The sequence below is a fragment of the Oculina patagonica genome, chromosome 5 (genome assembly GCF_052425735.1).
Source record: "Oculina patagonica isolate OP01 chromosome 5, crgOcupat, whole genome shotgun sequence".
Classification (NCBI taxonomy): Eukaryota; Metazoa; Cnidaria; class Anthozoa; order Scleractinia; family Oculinidae; genus Oculina; species Oculina patagonica.
This window is the reverse complement of record NC_135762.1, coordinates 26317525-26339284: the sequence shown is the minus strand read 5'-3', so window position 1 is coordinate 26339284 and position 21760 is coordinate 26317525. Positions and strand designations below refer to the sequence as shown.

At 39.8% G+C, this 21760-nt stretch overlaps 6 protein-coding genes across 6 annotated transcripts in view; 1 reads left to right on the top strand and 5 right to left on the bottom strand.

Moving 5' to 3' along the window:
* LOC144653604 (NTF2-related export protein 2-like) overlaps window positions 1–21760 on the bottom strand; it is a 218990-nt gene that overhangs the window by 52823 nt on the left and 144407 nt on the right. The gene's annotated exons all lie outside the window — the stretch shown is intronic.
* Window positions 2416–6078, bottom strand: LOC144653578 (putative bifunctional dTTP/UTP pyrophosphatase/methyltransferase protein). The gene is made up of 3 exons (XM_078513615.1): window positions 5324–6078; window positions 4189–4464; window positions 2416–2985 (listed from the first exon to the last, which is right to left on the bottom strand). Exons 1-3 carry the CDS (start codon window positions 5958–5960, stop codon window positions 2771–2773), a joined length of 1128 nt encoding a protein of 375 aa, XP_078369741.1. The 5' UTR covers window positions 5961–6078; the 3' UTR covers window positions 2416–2770.
* Window positions 6233–12988, top strand: LOC144653576 (putative bifunctional dTTP/UTP pyrophosphatase/methyltransferase protein). The gene is given in 4 exon segments (XM_078513613.1): window positions 6233–6446; window positions 6448–6887; window positions 8392–8667; window positions 11569–12988. Coding segments are annotated over 4 exon segments (1140 nt in total). The 5' UTR covers window positions 6233–6243; the 3' UTR covers window positions 11790–12988.
* LOC144653603 (uncharacterized) lies at window positions 13207–13680 on the bottom strand. Its single transcript, XM_078513642.1, has one exon. The coding sequence runs from the start codon at window positions 13678–13680 to the stop codon at window positions 13207–13209; it is 474 nt and encodes a 157-aa protein (XP_078369768.1).
* On the bottom strand, window positions 13709–16608 carry LOC144653581 (uncharacterized). The gene is made up of 3 exons (XM_078513618.1): window positions 16321–16608; window positions 15532–15689; window positions 13709–14365 (listed from the first exon to the last, which is right to left on the bottom strand). Exons 1-3 carry the CDS (start codon window positions 16568–16570, stop codon window positions 13709–13711), a joined length of 1065 nt encoding a protein of 354 aa, XP_078369744.1. The 5' UTR covers window positions 16571–16608.
* Window positions 19268–20422, bottom strand: LOC144653594 (allatostatin-A receptor-like). Its single transcript, XM_078513633.1, has one exon. The coding sequence runs from the start codon at window positions 20355–20357 to the stop codon at window positions 19449–19451; it is 909 nt and encodes a 302-aa protein (XP_078369759.1). The 5' UTR covers window positions 20358–20422; the 3' UTR covers window positions 19268–19448.

The following is a 21760-nucleotide window of genomic DNA, read 5'->3' as shown; positions in this document are numbered from 1 at the left end:
AAGTCATTTTTCTGATTACTCCCAAATTGAAGGAAACCTCCAAATAAAAGTTCTCTTACATATAAAAACATCAATGGAGTAATAAAAACGCGAAAATAATTAAGGATGTTTTCGACCGACGACAATTAAGAGAGATTACGAACAACAAACTTTTTTCAAGATGGTCCCCATGGCCCATGCGCTGTCGGAATTTCGTCTAAAGACGGACATGAACAACTAAATACACAGAGCAGAGTTTCTCAGGTATTTTAATTCGTTCTCAACGAAAACAAAATGACTATCCTAAGTACACAGAGAAATGATAATTATTGTTTTTGGTGTCTCGACCAATTAAAAACGAGCAGGAGTTTCTTTCAAGACGGTGTTTTCAATTTGTCGACCAGTTAAGACGTAACCTCGAACTAAGTACACAGAGCAGAAGTTTCCTCGTGATTTTTGAAAGAGCCTTTAGAATTAAAATTTATTTAATTTTTTGATAGATTAAAAAACGACATGAATGAATTTAGAACCCAAGAGCAAGAGTTTCTCGGGCATTTAATTAAGAAAGCCAAAAGTTTTTAATTCTTGTCAATCAGTCGGTAATGTCTCGCAATTCGTTAAGAACTACCGTATTTACTCGATTAAGCGCCGCCCCCGAATAAGCGCCGCAAGAGACGAATACTGACAATCAAAAGACGCTATTTTCAATTACTGTAAAAGATTAGATTCTTTGTGGGTCCAAATTTGAAATAAGCGCCGCCTTCAAATAAGCGCTGCCCTCGAATAAGCGCCGCACTTGAGGCGCGAAAAAATTTAATAAGCGCCGCGGCGCTTATTCGAGTAAATACGGTAGCTGCAAATTCGCTTTCCAAATATCTGTACCCCACCAGCCGGAACAATAATATTTCTGCATATTTTTCCAGGATTTAAATACTGCATCAGAGTTACTACGTACACTCTCCCCATTGAGAAACATGCCAACAGAAAAAATGTACCAAATTTTGGGTTCCGTTTCAAGAGATAAGTAATCTTTTGAAATTTCGAATTAATGGATCGCGGCAGGAGCCCTGATCACGGCTACTGGCTATCAGATAATTATGTGCTTTCTGGAGACGTTCATTGTGTCACGTGATTCAACCTGGGTTAGGAGCGTTGAAGCCCAAAACAAAGAAATTTTCATAACTTGTTGATAATGAACTGCTGCGACTTTGATGAGATGTGGGGCGGCTATTGCGTCTCAATATTCCAAGGCTAAGACGACTGACGGAATACATTTCACATATGTAGGACCTTTTCGAAACTAGCCCCGGTGTAGATCGGGTGCCGTAAGCAAATAGTTATCTGAAGAAACATAAAGTATTGGTATTCATTTGGGGAACAATTACCTTATTGTTACTTATTTTCGCGGGAACTTAATTTCGCGAAAATGAAACTGGCGTATTTCGCGTGACTTAAATTTCGCGATTTGGCCAAAAAAAATAAGGTTTAAAGGAACTAAATTTCGCAAAAATTGTCAAAATACTGGTCTGCGTTACAAACAGTAAGTCTCAAAATTGGCACAACTGATTGCAACTTTCCACAGCAATAGTTTCGAATGACACTGAACGGCAAAACCATAAAACAAAACGAAACTTAAAACAGTTTGACATGTTCCTTTGTAACAACAAGTAGTTTGACGACTGCAATAAGATAATTTTGTAGAAAACTGACGGCAACATTGATTAATCCTAACGAATTATATAGAAGGGTATTAAAGTTTGCGTCGTTGTTTTTTGCGAGAACCTTTTTTCGCTGGTCTTTAATTTCGGGATTTTTTGAAAATTACGAAAAATAAATTCCCGCGAAAATAAGCAACAATAAGGTAATTAGTAATGAAAGCCGGGATAGGTCAGATAGCTATTATATCAGTTATATCAGCCTAACCTTATGATTGAATATAAATGGCAGCAGGTTCGTAACCGGGTTCGTAACATGAATTCTCTTATTAAAAAAGAAAAAAAAACCTCATCATACTCTTCATACTGTAACATTTAGCACCCAGTTAAGCTTCTATTGGTTTGATTACTGGATTGAAGAACTCCTCGGGCGATTCGTCCTTCTTGATCGACTGGTTCATTTGCAGGATTGCGATGTAGTATGTGTGACAATACATTTAAAGCTGTGCAGCGTTCAGAAAACAGGCAAATGTAATAACGTAGTTTCAAGGTACCAAATTTTGGTTTAAATTGCTCTATTGGTAATGATTTGATTTAGCGCCCTCCTTCCAATAAGCGCCCCCCTTCCGAATAAGCGCCCCCCTTCAAATGTGTCTTTGTCAATAAGCGCCCCTGTTCCAATAAGCGCCCCCATTCTAATAACCGCCCCCACTCTTATAAGCGCCCCTATTTTAAAAAGCGCCCCTATTATGAATAACTGACCCAACTGAAGTCATCGACATCGAATAGATAAACTTTATGAACATTCACCGTACCGTACATGTATATATATACTGCTAAAATAAACAACTCTTTAAAAACTAAAAGTAACTTAACTTTAAACAATTTGTTGCTGTTACAGTTTCTGTTATTGTTAGTTGTTTTAATATTTATTAAAGTTTTGTTTCAAACATTTTGTTGTTTCTCAAAATATTAAATAAGCGCCCTGTCCCGAATAAGCACCCTCCCCTGAGGTGCCAAAAGTAAATAAGCGCCCCGGGCGCTAAATCGAATCATTACGGTACTGTAATGTTCTGTTTCGAGAAGAACTTTTCGAAAGTCCTTCTAGTTTTCCCTTTATTGAGGGCAATGCTACTTCAAGCCTTTCTACATAAAATGGCATCTAAAGAGGATTCAAGTTGTTTTGTTTGAATGTCAACAAATCCTTGTTTTTCTAAGAGCTGCCTGTATTCTGTCGCTGTTCGCTCCTTGCCGTGGGTCTGCACAAGCATGTTGAGGGACTGTAGAAGAGTACTTTTAGGTCCAGTTTTGTCTTCACTTATGAATTTGTCAGCAAGGAGAAGACTGCCACCTAACAAAACACAATAAATCACTTATCACCTAGTACTAAAGGCCTGCGTTGTGTACTTGGGCAAGACACTTTACTCTCACAGTGCCTCTCTCCACCCAGGTGTATAAATGGGTACCGGCGAATTTACTGCTGGGGGGTAACCCTGCGATGGACTAGCATCCCATCCAGGGGGGTAGCAATACTCCTAGTCGCTTAATGCTACGGAAACCGGGATAAGCTCCGGCTGTATGGGCCTCATGGCTCGGAGACAGACTTTACTTAACGTTTTACTAAAGGCCTGCAATGTGTGCAAAGGGCTACAGCTACAAAACTCTCTGCACACACTGCATGCCTATAATGCTAGGAAGATAGGCCTGCAATAAGTGCAAAGGGTAACAGCTACATAAGTCTCTGCTCACATTGCATGCCTATAATGCCAGTATGATAGGCCTGCAATGTGTGTAAAATGCTACAGCTGCATAGCTCTCTGCACACATTGCATGCCTATAATGCAGTATGATAGGCCAGCAATGTGTGCAAAGGGCTACAGCTGCATAGCTCTCTGCACTTATTGCATGGATATAATGCCAGTATGATGTAGGCCTGCAATGTGTGTAAAATGCTACAGCTGCATAGCTCCCTGCACATATTGCATGCCTAAAATGCAGTATGATAGGCCAGCAATGTGTGCAAAGGACTACAGCTGCATAGCTCTCTGCACGTATTGCATGGATATAATGCTAGGAAGATAGGCCTGCAATAAGTGCAAAGGGTAACAGCTACATAAGTCTCTGCTCACATTGCATGCCTATAATGCCAGTATGATGTAGGCCTGCAATGAGTGTAAAATGCTACAGCTGCATAGCTCTCTGCACACATTGCATGCCTATAATGCAGTATGATAGGCCTGCAGTGTGTGTAAAGGGCTACAGCTGCATAGCTCTCTGCACACATTGCATGCCTATAATGCCAGTATGATAGGCCTGCAATGTGTGCAAAGGACTACAGCTGCATGGACTTCTGTGCTCATAGCACACTTTTCATGCCGTAGTGAGCGAGCACATGTGGATCAGGCAAAAAATACTATATTCTTTTTACCCACTCCCACCACCTTGTGTTTGCACTCATTCAAATCCCTTGCAGTTTATATTTTGCTTGCAGCTCATAATGAATTTAGAGATATAATGGCTCAAGCAATATATATTTACTGGAAACTTTAAATACCTGATGGCAAAGACTTGAAGACATTTGAAAGTATGAAATCCACTTTTTCTTCAGGCCAATCATGCAGTATGCGGGACAATACATACAAATCAGCCTTTGGTAGGTCAGAATGAAAGAAGTTGCCCACTACATAAGAAACATTTCCTTGATTGGGGCAATCTTCTGAAGATGGACGAAAATGATGGGCAAGGTCCACAGCTGACTGTAATTCACACACTGTAATCTTCATGGTAGGGTAATACTGACATAGAGTGTATGCCATAGTCCCTGTTCCGCCTAGGTATAAAATTGAAATCAAGCAGAAGTGAGCATGCTAACATCTGTTAAATGGCCTGCTTTAGAGGGCTGCCTGCCCTTTTCATTAAACTCTATAGTTATATTGCGCAGCCAGACCACTTATAATTATTTATACTTATTACCAATTTTGTGATAAGTGATAAATTAAGTCGTTGTTGTTGTTTCAGGGGGAGGTGAGAGGTAGAGAGGGGAAGAGGAAGGAGGTGACCAGAAAACAATATAATATAATTTAATAATAATACTTTATTCAAAACACACAAATGGTACCTGAAAAGGTGGACCATGAGGTCATCCCTATTTAGGTCCCCTAACTAAAATTACAATCTAAAATTTAAAACAAGATATAATTAACAATTAGATGGCAAGCTCGAGGTTTCTATCGGCTAATAATTGGCGAGGGGGGAAGCCCTGAGTCAACTATCAAAAGCCGATAGAAACCAAGAGCGAGCCGTCTAATTGTTTTAGCATAACCCAGCAAGTTGACTATTTGAATGTTTTGTTGATAAAATTCTGCAAAAAACTGAGACTCGCACCAAGAGCCGTCTAACGACGGACAGAACACACCTGTGTAGCCAATCAGATCGCACGTTTTGCCAATAGACGGCAGCTGGGTTATGCTAAAGGAAGTTAGGGTAGCTTGCAGGGTGGCTCAGATACTATTGCATGCAAATTTGAGGGGCAGTGACACACGGGGGAGAAGACAGATGCGGATGCAAATAAAGAGACCCCCTTCTTTGTGTGTACGCCTTTACTTGCAGTGAATATTACTTTTGTTCTTGGGCAATACGTGCCATTTTTTCTCACAGTTCTTTTCTCCACCCATCCACAAATTACCTACCCCCTAAGTCACAACAGGACTGAAATTCGCTCAAGTCAAATGCCGTTACCACAGCGTGACAAGAATGGCGTGACGTCGAATGCATGGCCCTTAGAAATCGTAAGCGGTCTTCTTCGGTGTTATACGCGGCTTTCCAAGCATCTTCTGGCGACTGGCCAAAGGTTTTCATCCACTGATTCGATCCCTCACGAACTGCACTTTCTAAGTTACCGAAAAGATGGTACAACAGTTTATTTGAGTGCCTAATGTAGCCATCAACGGAATCGGGACTTGACTTGGTCAGAAATTGCTTCGCCATTTTGGTATTGGAATACAACCACGATTCACCTTGCTTGGTCTTTTCTAACAATTCCAGAGCAACCAGGGTGTCCATTAAACGTGTTGTAGCATCCACATTGGTGCTCATCTTTGAAGATATGTCTTTTGCTGACTGTGGAGCATCGGATTCGTGTAATAAATCAAAAATACCCAGATCACATGCTGCGAATAGCGCCTTGGATTCACGAAAAGCGTAAATCAGCTCATGAAGTTTACTAGGAATTGGTGAAGGAACTACGATCTCTTTTCTTCCATCCATAGTTCGTGTAGTAAACAAAGTTCGAACGAGACAAGGAAATCCCCTTAGCCGGCTGAACATTAGACACAAATCGAACACAAATCGGACGAATTTAAACGGTGGGCTCTGGTGACGAGAAAATTACACCTCAAAGAGACTGGAGAGAGGTCTTGCGTTACAAACGTGACTTGTGGTTCCATCTTTGAGCGACTGTTTTCGGGGGAACTCTTTCGGCCTCTTTCGCTTGGTTTTACACTGTCTCCTACGAATTTTTGGAGTCGTGTAGATCGTTTTTGCAGACTGTTCAATTCCCTGTCAAACAGGCAATCAGGGAACATATCCTCACATCTGCTCTGTTATATCGATGGGCAGCCGAGTGAAATTTGTGAGGGGGTTTCCCCGTCTGATCAGGACTATATTCACTACAACACGGACTCTGGATGGCAGAAAAGAGATCGTAGTTCCTCCACAAGTTCCTAGTAAACTGCAAGAACTGATTTACGCTTTTCGAGAATCTAAAGTGCTATTTGCAGCTTGTGATCTGGGTATTTTTGATTTATTACATGAGTACTCCACAGTCAGCAAAAGGCATATCTTCAAAGATGAACACCAATGTGGATGCTACAACACGTTTAATGGACACTCTGGTTGCTCTGGAATTGTTAGAAAAGACAAAGCAAGGTGAATCGTGGTTGTATTCTAATACCAAAATGGCAAAGCAGTTTCTGACCAAGTCAAGCCCCGATTCCGTTGATGGTTACATTAGGCACTCAAATAAACTGTTGTACCATCTCTTTGGCAATTTAGAAAACGCAGTTCGTGAAGGATCGAATCAGTGGATGAAAACATTTGGCCAGTCATCAGAAGATGTTTGGAAAGCTGAGTACAACACCGAGGAAGCCCGCTTACGATTTCTTGGAGCCATGCATGCCACGACACGCTATTCTTTTCATGCTGTAGCAACGGCATATGACTTGAGCAAGTTTCAGTCCTGTTGTGACTTAGGGGGTAGGTATAGGCCAGTCTTTGCATGACAGTCACGTGACCTTGTCAGTCATAGAAATAGGTGGTAGTACCTACCCCCTAAGTCATGACTTAGCGGGTAGGTACTGGTTGCAACAGTTTTTTGTGGAGGGGAACAGGAGAGACAGGCGGGACCGGGAGAAAAGAGGATGGGAAGCGGGAGTCCTAAGGTTGCAGGAACCTGGAAAAAAGATGTAAAATTTTGCAACATAGTTTTTCGATATATTTCGCAATAGATATGGGACAAAGAAGAAAGAACCACTATGGAATGGGCGGGGAAGGCAGGAGGTGGGAGATCCCCTTCCCCCTTCACTTTACTTACTGTGGCTGGAGGGAAAGGGATACGAGAAATCATTTTGCAATCACATAAAGTCAGACCTCTCAAGTCTCACGATTTTGCCGTGAGACTCACGACTTTTAGTTCAATCTCACGGTCTCACGACAAGACACAAAAATCTCACGATAAACAGAGTCACAAGCTATAAGGATACAATTTCTTGTATAATGTCATTTTTGGTTTTTTAAGGCAATTGTCTTGCGCCAATTCTGTGTAAATTCGTAGCCAGCAAAGGTATTTCATTAGTTTGTTCGCTAGACACACAATCGAAACCTATATATAGAAGACACAAGCCGTGAAAAGAATGTTAATTTTTGTGTTGCTAAAACAGAAAAAAAACTCCTTCTCTTGATAAGCACCTGGTTTTAGTTATTTTTATCCATCAGTTGATTAATCTCCCGGTTTTTACTCGAATCTCCCGGTTTTTTGACCTCGATCTCCAGATTTCCGGTTTTTTGAGGTTGAGAGGTCTGCAAAGTTAGGAATATTTTTGGTCTGTCTCTTTTCTCCTGAAGTACTTACTTGGGGACCGTGTTAAAGGGTACTTCCAGAGTGTACAGACAAAGTTTAGGGCGCTTTCCATTAGCCAGAACTGGGCGGCCGGTCAGGTGGTTTTGAATGTGAAATGGCCCTTTTTCCACATGATTTTCCCACGAATCCACCACAACAGTGAATAATATTTATGTATTGACTAATTTGACAGATTAAATCTGACTATAAACAACAGAATTCCGTTCTCGAATTTACCGGTCTTGCCAGCCAGTTCTGACTAATGGAAAGTGCCCTTACACACACCCATGGGAGGCACAGTGGCCTTATGGTTAGCATACTTGACTCTAGATCGAGCAGTCCAGGTGCGAGCCCTGGCCAGGGTCACTGTGTTGTATTCTTTGGCAAGACACTTTACTCCCATAGTGCCTCTCTCCACCCAGGTGTATAAATGGTTACCGGTGAAACAATGCTGGGGGTAACCCCACAATGGACAAGCATCCAACAAGGGGGGGGGGGGGTTTTTAACAAACCCATTTCCCCATTTTCTCCCCCCCCCCCCTCCCTTTTTCCTTTACACCTTTCCCTCCTTCCAACATCCTATTACCATTATGTATAAAAACTATGTTGATTGATGATTACAAAATATTATTTTATACTCAGGTGGAACAGGAGCTATGGCATACACTTTGTGTCAGTACTACCCTAACATGAAGATCACAGTGTGTGACATGCAGTCAGTTGTGGACTCTGCCCATCATTTTCGTCCATCTTCAGACGATTGCCCCAATCAGGGAAATGTTTCTTATGTGAAGGGGAATTTCTTTCAGCCTGATCTTCCAAAGGCTCATTTGTATGTATTGTCCCGCATACTTCATGACTGGCCTGAAGAAAAAGTGGACTTGATACTTTCAAATGTGTTCAAGTGTTTGCCTTCAGGTACTAAAAGTTGCCAATGAATGGATCTTGCCTGGGTTAATGTAACAAAAGAGGACCTGGTATTAATGCTTCATTATTTTTTTCATGCCATATACTAATGTTCACTTGTAAGACCCTGAAAAAGAAAGTCAGTGCCTTTCAAAATATTGTTTTTAAAAAAAATGTATTCCTTTACATTTTAGTCAGCCTTGCTTTTATCGTTCATATACGAATTGATGGTCTATATGGTGGGTGTGGCTACATGTCAAGTCTCCCATAAGAACACACAGTCATATTCTGAAATCTCATGGGGTTTTTTCAAGCCAGTGGTTATTAGTTGTAAATTCACTTGCCTTTGTCCCACCTTGCCAGTTATTGTGGTGCACTGTTCTTGCTTTATGATATGGTGTTGTTCCAGGTTTGAACTCACCCACACCTCTGTAATTTCGAGTTTAGCTTCATACTTTCCTTTGAAACCCTCTGTTTTTGAGATCCCCTTCCCCTCGAAATTTCCAATGACCTTTTTTGGGGTGGTATAGATATTTCTTTGAATCCACTTTGACAGTTGTTCCATGACCAATTTTGAGTGCAAAAACAAACTTACTTACTTATTCCTCTTCGTCCCTGGTGGGACATAAGGCGGCAACGATTTGCTTCCATCGGGACCGATCTTTTGCTACAAGTTGTGCCTCGCCCCAAGTCAAGCCCATCTTGTTTAGCTCGGCCATCACAGTACGTCTCCAGGTTGTCTTGGGCCGCCCTCGCCTCCTTTTTCCAGGTGGTGTCCATCTAAGAGCGGTCTTCGGGATACGGTCTTGGTCCATTCTGAGGACATGTCCAAGCCAACGGAACCGGCGGCGTTTGATCTCAAGCACCACACTTTGGCTCTTTGTTTTCTTGTAGAGTTCTTCATTCGAGATCTTGTTAGGCCAGAAAATGCGGCATATCCTCCTGAGGCAGCCGTTGTGAAAGGCGTTGATCTTGTTCATATTGCTCTTCACCACACGCCAGCACTCGGCGCCATACAACAAAACTGGCTTGACAATGCTGTGCAAAAACTTAGCCTTATAAAAATACTGCTGACCAAAACATAATTTACTATCTTTTCAAGTTGCAACAACATGTTTTTTTTTAACCTGGGCCCTGTCACTTTCAACCCCCCCCCCCCCCCACCCACCCACTATCCCCCTTTGCTAATTGCTGACAATATATATTCAATGTTCATTTATGCAGGCAAGAACCCCAAATTATGTGTTTTTGTTTTAAAAACAGCTTTCATCCATACAAAAAATAGGCCTACAATGGATGCAAAAGCTTTAGCCCAGCTTTTAATAATAATAACAATAATAACTAGTGGTACCTATCGGTAGAAATGCCAACAAGTACAACGGGACGCTTTATGATTTTGGTCGATCAATAAACATTGCGCGTTTTCTTTAAAATCTTGAATGTTTATGGAATAAAATGAGATTTTATGAAGGCTAAATGAGGAAAAAGTTCTAAAATAATACCAAAGTAGTAAAGATTTAGTGAGAAATCTTGTAAACTTCATGCTATTTGAGAGTTTCAAGCCACTGTTGTCCGATGCTGCTATTTTGGAAAGGTTTCCGCTGTTTTAAAGTCCTGCAGGTCTTAATCAAAGTGGCTATGAGCCACTGAACACGGAAAATAAATTACGAACCAAAAAGGAAACTTTTACAAAGATTTGCCAAAACAAAGCATTTCAAACTTTCCACACTGCAGTTAAATACATTCAGCACATAAGTATTCAAAACATTTGAGGTTTTAAAAGGTAAAAGCCTGGTCGGACAAGTTTGTGGCCAAAGATGGAACAAGTTTATTTTATTATTCCGAGAATAATTCATCACGCGCAATGCGTGATTTCATCACGCGCAATGCGTGATGTCTCAAATGTCACGTTGAATTGTTGTTGTTGAGACACTGCAAATTGCGTTCGGGCAACCAGCTTTTAGGAAAATTAAAGGCCCTGTTTCCCGAGAAAAAAACGCCGGACAATCCAGGAAAAAATGTAGTATAGGGAATTTATTTTATAAATTTGAGAAACGAAATAAAACTCTCTTCTGATCAATAAAATCCGTGTTGTTTACTTAGCCAGACCTAACTTAATTACGCATGCAAATTTGTATGACTTCGAAATTTTCGAAGCTTTGGAAATCTTGAAGCTTTGGAATGCATTTCTTGCCTTCATCTTAAATGAAATTAAATTTTAAACAAAGTTTAATTCAAGTTTCTTTCGTATTTCAATCTCTAGTTCGGGAATTTTGGCTTTTTGAAGCAAACAGATTTGAAACCTCTTTGTTATTTGAGACGCATCTTGTCTGTGAATTTTAGTTGCCAATGAATCATGCACGTGCTAAACAAATTAGTAGCACGCTGATTGGCCAAACTGCAACAAAGTGAGCACGTGCTGAACAGCTTCTGCTGAACGGATTGGCTAAAAACATCAAAAATTGTGTCTTCACGATCTACCTTACATTACATTACATTACTTACATTACTTGACATTTGGAGTGTTTCTGAGATTTTTCTCGCATATACAAATCTTCTCGCGGCTCTATATTCTGCCACCTCGTCAGGCCTTCTGGTCTTCCAGAAGACCTGACTCGTTGGCAATAATAAGACCTATTGTGGTGGGTCCTAGTGTATAAAGGGTAGCAAAGGGAGTGTCCTGATCCCATTTCATGCACAAATTTTAACCAAATTTTATGCATCACGTATACTTAAAACAGCAGAACTCAGGAATCACGCATCTTTTCTAGCTATTTTCACGCGTCACGGTATAATTTTTGCCCTATTTTCACGCGTCACAGACTAATTTTTGCCCTTTTCACGTGTCACGCATGAACCCTTTGCTTCCCTCTGTGTACTGTATTAACTTGATGTTTATTATCTTTTTGTTAGGTGGCAGTCTTCTCATTGCTGAAAAGTTCTTAAATGAAGACAAAACTGGACCGAAAGGTGCTCTTCTACAGTCCCTTAATATGCTTGTGCAGCTGCACGGCAAGGAACGAACAGCAACAGAATACAAGCAGCTCTTAGAAAAACAAGGATTTGTTGATATTCAAACTAAGCAACTTGAATCCTCTCCAGAATTAGATGCCATTTTATGTAGAAAGGCTTGATTGCTGAACAGGAAAATCTGCAGCTAGAATGTATTGGCATTTAAAATACTGACAGTCAAGTGACTAGGCAACCTCATTTCCAGGGCTTTTCCCTTCAAAATTACCAAGGAAAAAGCCCTGGCAATGAGGTTGGTAACTAGAGATAATCACAGCAACAATTACAATAAAGAGAGAAACATTTGATAGGATTTTTAAATGGATCTAAAAAACAATATATTGCTCAAAATATATTTTAGTAGACAAATAGATGATTTAGTAGACAACTTAGGGCTAATAACTAAAATTAACCAATCAGGTTGCTCCATTGCCATTTCAATATTTTTAAGTATCAGACTGGCCGACTGCCCCAAATGATCCTGCACTCGCCCAATATATAGAAAAAACTTGACTCACGTGAAAAACCCTCTCGTTATTTAAAAAGATGGAAGTGCACAATTAGCAACAATCTCCTGCCTAGAGCCTGCTTTTCTTTTGGTCAACACGGTCTCTGGCCAAGTCCGATTTGAAAGTTTGCAATTCATGGACTTTCAGTTAAAACAAAAATAGGTCCGCACTGCGTACATGTGTCTAGTGCTGAGCTTTATTGAGCTTTGTGCATTACTGTATTGCTCGGTCACGGTAGTGCATTTATTAGGTTTTTGTCGGCATAGACTATAGTTGTAGAGGATTCTAGCTTCAACAGTGTAGTGAAGAAATATGGGTAGAAGTTATCAACAAGTGCAAGGTGATGTTGGAAAGCCATCTGCAGTAGACGTTGCATAATAGCTAGAGTCGCCTCATAAAAGCTAGAGATGGACGATTCTTGCGCTTTTTTCGTGCTTAGTAACCTAGCTAGACACAAAAAGAGGCACTTTGTGCATGATCAAAAGAATTGTGGGCTCTGTCTGGGTATGAGATTAAATTACGAAAAAGAAGGAGATGGCTCCCTGGAGTTGTAGGACCGCGCATGTGTTGATGATGCAAGCTTTGGAATCTGTCCGCACGACAGGACGCGAGTTTACGCATAAAAAGTGCCTTGTAGTGGTTGGTCTAAGGTATGGATTTACAGCCTTATACATAAAGGTGTGACCATTTCAATCAATTCAAAGATACAGACATTATGCAATCACAAGCTGAGGACAGCTTACAGTTGACTTCTGATTGAAATTAACCTGCACAAAAGAATGTGAAGTAATTAGAAGTGGTCACACTTTTTGGCTTCTTTCTGTAATAATACAATAAAAGGATTTATCACTAGTCAAGAGTCGTTCAAGTTACCACATGATATATTATATTTACATGTATTAAATATTATTTACACAACATCAACTTCTTTCTTTACTCTCTCTATTTAGGAAACAAGAGCACGGGCATATATTTACAATTTTGAATGATACACTCATAAAATTATCTTTATCAATCTTTTCGTTTCCTCTCATTAATTCTTCATTAACTTTTCAATCTTGACAGATCGAGTTAAGTTTTTCTGTTCTTTCAAGTTGTCTACTTGCTGCTGAAGTTCAGCCAACATTTTATTCTTATCTGATACCTTGGACAGTTCTGTTTTCATCGTAGAATTTTCTCTCTTCAGCTTAGCTAGCTGATTCTCAAGTCGACAAATAGACTTCGACTTTTCCTCTTTAAGTTTGTTCATCTCTTTGTCTTTATCTGACATGAATTTGGCGTTTTCATCCATTATCATCCCTAGCCGATCCTTAAACTGGTCAAAAATGTTTAACTTCTCGCGTTGAAGCTTGTTTAACTCTTTGTCCTTCTCTGCTAGCCGTTTGTTGAATTGGCCAATAATACTCCATTTTTCACCCTCAAGCTGTTCAATGACCTTCGACTTTTGCTTTTTAAGTTCGTTCATTTCTTTGTCTTTCTCAGAAATGATTTTAGCGTTTTCATCCATGAACGACGCTATCCGATCCTTGAATTGGTCAAACTTTTGACTTTTCCTCTTGAATTCGTTCGTTGAGCTCTTTGCCCTTCTCAAACATGATTTTGGTATTTTCCTTCATCAATGTCGCTAACTGATCCTCAAGTTGGTTAATAGCCTCGGTCTTTTCGTTTATTTCTTGAATCTTTTCGGAGGTGATTCGGGCGTTTTCCTTAGTTAATGACGCTAGCTGATCCTCAAGTTTGTTAATAACCGCCATCTTTTCCTCTTTAAGTTCGTTTATTTCGTTGTCCTTCTCAGAGATGACTCGTGCGCTTTCGTCTATAAACGTATTTAGCTGAACTTCTAGCTGGTCAATGAGACGCGAAGTTTGTTCCTTCAGCTTTCTATAGTCCAGCTCGCAAGTTTTGAAGTGAGCTAAGTCCTTTTCCAAGGCGTCCACTTGAAAACTTTTCGTTTCAAGTTCATTCTGAAGAGTGTTGTTCTTCTCCTGTAAATCTTTCATTTCCTTCTTCATGACACTGATCTGAACCAAGAGCTTCACATTTTCTTCGTTTGTTTTTTCAATTATTTCCTCCAAAGTTTTGTTCTTTTGGTCTCCGTTCTCAACCCACACTTGTAGTTCCTCTATTATCTCTGAATTTTCCTTTTCAAGCTGTTCAAGTTCCTTCTTATGGATTTCCTCACAACTGGAGACCTGTTAGTAAGAATAAATATCGATAAACATGTGGTTTGTCTTCACTCAAGAGAGATATGCCCCCCCCCCCCCGCTTTGGTACAGACTTTCTAAGTGGCACCAAAAACCCCTTGTGAGTTTCTGGTGGCACTATGTAAGCATACCCGTGGTATATTTTATGGGATTCTTGGTTTTCACGTGATGTCATCAAAATTCTCAAATCCAGAATCGCGAGACCCCGGAGTTTTTAACCTTCACTGGATATTATACGTCCTTAATATATATCTTTTTGAAGGTTTTAAGCTCGAAAGCGATGATCCGAATTCTTTCAGATATAAAATTTGAATTTCGGGGTTTCACGTCAAACGACATCAAAATGGCCGCCTGAAGGCTGTCACGTATGCTTAAAAAATGCCTCATCCTTTAATTTTTAACAATCTGAACAATTGAGGTTTTGAGAGAATATTTATGTGTTTTCGTGAGGGTGATCTGACCGCTTTTTATAGCAGAAGTGAAAGCCGGATGTTTTCATTGATTTCCGGCGGTCATGTCGGTGCACCTCCACACGGGCACCAACATCGCGTTTCTATACTGTGCTCACAAAATTTGTGTGAAACAATTTGACTGATAACTCGAGTACGGAATACCCTATCTAGTAATTTTCTAAAACCTGTAATATTCTTGATTATTTTACTCAATAGCTTTGGATTTATTTTTCTGCAGCTCGCGACAGTAGCGTCACTGGCGTGAAAGTGAAAACCAGCAATAGGGAGGGGCGGCGAAGGGTATTCCATTCTAAATTTTCGCTCCATTTCCTGAGATTATCGTGTGTCAATAGCGATGGTCGCAACTAAGATTTCTTCTTAAATAACTGCACAGAGGCTCTATGTTGTATCTTACTTTTACACTTTATTCAATTAAGCACTGAAAGGATTGTAAGTACGAAAATAAAAGCAGCATATATCAACGTGTTGGGGAGCAGGGATGGCGACGGACCCGGGGTCATATGTGGGTTGAGTTTGTTGTTAGTTCTCGCCTTGCTCCGAGGGTTTTTCTCCGAGTTCTCTGGTTTTCCTCCCTCCTAAAAAACCACCCGATTTCCAAATTCCTATTCGACCTGGATAGAGGACCCGAGTTGATGTGGCTTTCTCTCTATATAGCAATTTATTTTTATTTTTGTTGTTTACCTGGTTCGTTAATGGCGTGTTTACTGGTGTTCTTCGCCTCACTGCCACTGTTGATTTTGTGGCAGGATTAGGGTTGCTACGTTTATCTGCATGTGGAGTATTGCCATTCGTTGTGACTTTTGCTCCTTGTTTACCTCGTATCTCTTGTAGGTTAATTCCTGTTAAGATTAAAAACACGTTTTAAGATATTGACAAGCATTGACTCGACGTTAGGTTCATCTGGAAGCGCTAGCCGGTGCTTTTAGTCAGTAGTAGTAGTATTCATGGGTTTCCGCCAGGACTTCGAGTAGTTGTTAGACAAAATTATGTACCAAATTTATTTTCACCTTATTGCAAGCTTTTGTGCCACTGCTTCAAATATTTCATCAAAAGGAATCTTTTTTTAACAACACCAAACATCGAAAACCAATTTCGAAGTCAGTTCCACCGAATTCCACTGAATGACTTTAAGACGATTTTACAAATTGAAATGGCTATACGAGAGATTTTACCTATAGCTTGTGAAAAAATATTACTCGACTTCCTGGTGGATTCCGTCTTCACATTTTTTTAAAGCCGATTTGCATATTATTTCTAAGAACTGTTTGTTTCTTTGATCAAGAAGTTCAAAACGAAAACCAAAAAGTTTAAAAACTGTTCACATATTAAAACTCGGATTAAAACACCGAAGCGTCTGGAAAGTTAAAGGTTAAACTTTGTATATGTTGATGTACTTACTTCAAAAATAAAATAAGCTAGTTTCAATCTTTGCTCAAATAAAATAAAAATGTCATTAAAACATGAAAATACCTGAGTCTTTTCCTAATGGTCTTTTTCCTCCAGTCTTGCTGTTTTTCTGAAGGTCAACGATCGGAATCCGTGATGGCCGCTTGTTTTGCGGAAACTTTTCTACGGAATCCGGAATGCGCTGCTTTTTGTTGGCTTCGTCCTTTGACGAAGAACTTTTTCCGCTGCCACTGCTCAAACAGGTTGCTTTGCGGACTGGTATTTTAGAATTTTGTTGAGCTGGAGAAAGGCGATTCTTGTCACAGGACGCCATCGCGTTTTCACTGTAGTTTTTGACGCTCTAAATCTTTTCTGTGTTCTGTTACTCGAATTTGATCTGTTTGGTAATTTTCTCCTCAATTCGACTGCAAAAACTTTTTCAATTGTCTAGCTCCGAAACTCGATGCTGGCGGACCGCACAAATGATTCAGGAAATGACAAAGGTTTCTCACAATTCCATGGAAACCGTCTTCGATCGTTTCGTCATAAACAGCGCTGCTTTGGTCATTCTTGCTCGATTGCACGCGCACAGTTTTGCTGCACAAATTTCGCTAAAAAATGGTTTTTATACGTTCGTTTCAGACTGTGAAACTCCTTTAAAAATGGCTGTATCATTTTAAGCTTAATAAGTATATTTTTAGGCCAACTCAGTGGAGAAGTTAATTCACATTTTCTAATTATATTTTAAAACTAAAACTCACCTTTTAAAGGCTAGCTTTGCAGTGTAGAAATTTACGTGGCAAAGACTCTGTCCAAATTATTATTTTGAGTCCGTCTTTTCAGCTCTCGTTGATGCTGGGCTCGTTGTCCACTGAGAGATAACCGATGCTGTATTGTCCCAAGTGAAACGAAGTAAAAAATAAATAAATAAACGTTCTAGCCGATCGAAAGTTAAACGAAGCCGGCGTCTCATTTCAAGTTTTGAGGCCATCAAAAACAGCATTTACATCCACCAAAAACTTTGATACTTTGGCCAGAAAGCTTTTCTTTTAAACTAAAAACTGAGTTTCACTCATTGTAGATGAATTAACTGCAGCCATTTATGTCAAGCTTAGACGTACATATGAAATTATTTTGCCTTTCAATTTGCCTTTGATTGTCCCTTTGATTCAAAATCATTTTTCAAGCCATCTCAGTGCAACTAACTCGTAAAAAGCCAATCAGAAGTAAGTATATTTGCTGTCAATCAGCTCTGTCAATCAAGAATCCACTTGCAAAAGTGCTCACCTGTCAATCAAGCGAGAATATGGTGTGAAAGGAGAAAGGGAGAGAGTGGGTGCAAAAATAGAAGTAAAAAAACCTGCAAAGCGAAGATTTGAGAACAATCCTATCGTTTTAATGAGTTGACGCTTATCAAAACATCTAGATCAAACGTTTTTTGCAAAGGGGGCATTCACTGCTTGCGCAACATCTTGTGCAGTTCTGTAAGTATCGAATTCCAAAAACCAACTGTTAAAATTTAGTCGTGAAATTTAAATGTAGTACCTTCACTACCTTGCGCAAGCCCTCCGGTGGCATTACCACAAGCTTTGAACTGGAATCTGCAAGGAGAGCGTATTAAAAAGGGGTCGTCCCCGAAACACATGGAGACTTTCCCTCGACTCAGAGATCAAGTCCCTAGGCAAGATTTGACACCATTTAGAGAGGGATGCACCGAACAAGGCTTTGTGAAAGGAGACTGCAGTTGATGGGCTATGCAATTTAAATGTATACGTTTTTTTATCGGACAAAAACAATAAACCGTAGGGCCCGTCTCCTGCATCTCCAGTGTTACCCTCAGCGCTAGGGGACGTAAAAAACTCACACACTTATCGTAAAGTGTAGGGCATGAAGTTCCTGGTGTTGTGGTCTGGTCTTGGCGCATTGTGCTTTATACTGTAATGTAAAATGTTCGGTTTCATTAGCTTTACTTGCTAGAGGCCTAACACGCTTCAAAACTTACCATGGGTAAGTGGATCAATTTGATTCTGAACTGCTCACCACCCCTCCCCAAACCTAACATTTTCCCAAAGCGATAAGTAAGGGTTATGTTAGGTTTGGGGGGGGTAGGTGAGCAGTTTCCAAACCTAAATTGATCCGGGCAAGTTTCAGTTCAGTTCAGTTCCCGCGACCATTTCTTACTTTTGCGATATCCTTTTCTAACCTTAGTTGTCACTTGCCACATTTTTTTTCTTTCGTATTTTTAGTTCCTCAAAATATAAAATTAAAAAAAAAAATTCAAAAAAAATAACGCGGTTTTTACTGTATTTTGTAAGATTCGAATATGTTGCTACTTAAGGTGGCTGTGACCTAAAACGTGTCAAATTAAATTAAGGATCTTTAAATGGCAGCAACCTTAAAACAAAATTCACTGAAAACCCCCCTTCAGAAAGAATATCTCGTTTCTAGTTTTTTTTTTTACTCCTCGAAGTAAGAAGAGATCTAGATTCGAGAGTTGGTCTGAGTTGTGGTTAAGCTGTGCTCATGAACATTCCGAGTCCTATCTACGGCAGGAGATTAGAGAGACATGCCATTTGAGCGACAGAGAGCCCATTCTCGTCCCCATAGCCCATTCGTTTCTCTTAGCCGGCTTGGCACGAGAAAACGAAGGGCTCTGGGGACATAAGATTTTTGAATTAATTCGAATTTTTTTGATTGGCTGTTTGGAACAAAGAATTCCTAAACGGAAGTTAAAAACGTAACGACTCTCTCATACATTCTTTTGAAACGTCATGACTGCATACATGAAGACTGGAAGTCCTAGAATCTAGGACTGAAAATCCTGTTTCCCCAGAGCCCTTCGTTTTCTCCTGCCAAGGCCCAGCCGGCTAAGAGAAACGAAAGGGCTATGGGGACGAGAATGCAAAGAGCCCAACCCACATCACCCGACACCCTCGTCCCCAAGGTCTTCCGTGCACTCACTCTCGTTCCCAGACTATTTAGTTCAGGTGTCAGAAGAACACGGAACCAACATGTTTGACATTTTATTGAATTACAGACAATGACAACTAAAGAACTAAATCAACCCTTTTTAAAATGAAAGAGGCAAAATCAAGCATTCCAAACAGACTGATATGAGTTGTCTGTTTTGGCAGACTTTTTGCACGGTAAACAGACGTACAATTTCCTGTTACATTATATTCGCTCAAGTCTTTAAAGGCGATATCTACTAACTATGGTGATATCTTGTTTCTACAATCGAGTAAACGTCTTAAATGGCGTCTAAACCGAGCGCATTGTAAAGTGTATATGATAGGATTTGCGCAAGAATTGACAACGACTAGAATGCGACAAACAACTAAACTCAAAACTAAAAAATGTCTGCCTAACACAAGAGTCAAAAGTGTTCGAAGGTAATAAGGCGTCCAACATATTGTAAACACTATAGTAATAACGAAAGACACTTTCGTCAGTTTATCCCGGGAATTCATCAAGGCAAGTCTTGGCTTGGGATGAGCTTGATTGTCCCACCAGAGTTTGAAAACGAGCCTTCCGTACACACAGCACATGAAACAATTAGGAACAAGAAATAAAACAAGAACCACTACGGCATCGTAAATTCGACCAAACTCCGCCATTCCCTCGTTTTGCAAAAAGCCACAATCCACAATGTTCTCAGCGACGTCTATCTTCTTTAGAAAGACAACAATAGGGCTAACAAAAATTAGGGCGATAATCCATGTGATCTGGACAATTTTATGGTTTCTTGTCGAATCGCGCATTCGAACTCTTGCCCGCACGGGTTTTACCACTGCACCGTATCTTTCCATTGCGATTGCCGCGAGTGTAAACACTGAAACTCCACAGCTAAGATAAACAACTCCGCCAGTGATTTTACAGTAAAGATCATTGATCGTCGTACCAGCAAAGTGGAAGGCCAGGCTGCAAATTAAAACTACAGTCCCAAACAAGAGGTCTGCTGTAGCGAGGTTAAAAAGCAATAGGTCGGAAAACTGTCGTGTTGATTTGCTTTTTAAGAAAATAATAACGACAAAAGAGTTGCCCACGATGTTCGCAGATAATAACACCATGAGAGTATATCGAACAGACGCCACCAGTAAATAACTGATTTCTGGGGTCATTTTCTTGTTTTGCTGTGCTATATGCGAGAACTAATCAATTTGAGTGTTGCCCGAGTGGAAAACAACCTCTGTTCTGAAGTCTGATTAATTTCAAGCGACTAAATTTGGTGAGATTTGATTGTTATTTTATATACTCGCACTGATGATGTTTGTTCATAAATGCGTCATTTTATCGTTGTTATATTTGTCTAAAATGATGGGCTGTCAGTCGTTTTAGAAAATTTTCAGCAAATTTTAATATTCGCCATTACTCTATTACGTTTCGTGTGTCATCTGAAAATTCGCAATGACGTAATCTGAGCTAACGACAAAAGCAAAAAAGTACCCTAAAAGTGTGGAATTGTTATTCAAAATTTGATTCTAGGTAGTTATTTACGTTATCAGTTGTAGTTTATTTTAGGCCGTGTCCAATCGCCATGTCTAATGATTATCGCCGGACGATATAAAAGTACAGCATGCGAAAAACTTGTAGGTAAAGCTTAAAGTAAAGATTAATTAAAGCTCTCGCGGCCAGAGTTTACAATAAAAAGGGCCATGTGTATTCAAACATCAATTTATAGCTGGGACATTAATCATTATTTATTTTACGTCTTCAGGATAATAAAAAAGTCTTAATTATCAAATAAACCTTTGTTGTGTAAAGGGAAGTATTTCTAGTATCTTCTATCTTTTTTCTTCGGTGCGCTTATCTGAATTAGCAATGTTTAATTTTGGCGATATACTGTTTTTAATGTAGAATCCAGCTGCGAACCCTAAGAAGGAGATATTTAAAGATTTCGAGTACAAAACTCATGTTACTCATCAATGACAATTTCGTTTCACATATAAATCGTATGCCGGATAGCGCAAAATGGATCAAGGAAATTATCGACATATAATTTATTAAAGCAGGTATTTTATACACCGTTAACGGACGCTAACGACAAAAATTTAAATGAAAGGAAGTAAATAAATATTTCTGTTTACTAAAGCGGGCATAAATAAAATGGTCTAAAATAAATTGCTTTATTCACTGATCTGTTCAAACAAAGAGGAGTTGCTATTAAACGAGTCAGATCAAAAAGGATGCAATTCGAGTTTCTCAGAGGAACTTGGATGTGGTGCTTGTAACAATAACGAAAACTTAAAAAAATTAAGGCCCTATTGATTGTAACGGGTGAACTAAGCCTTTACTTTGTCTCTTAAACCAAAACCAAAGTAATAACTCTGGCCAATCACAAAGGACACAGACAATCCAGTGAACCAATCAAAACTCGAAGTAATTACATGTAGCCGGCACGAAGCGCGGGAAAACGTGCGCGAGCGAGTCACGATTGGTTTTGGTTTTACTCCTGATTGGCTGAGAAAGCAAACGCAATTTACTTTCGACACTCAAGTGAAAACCGCGCTAGTGCGTTGCTCAA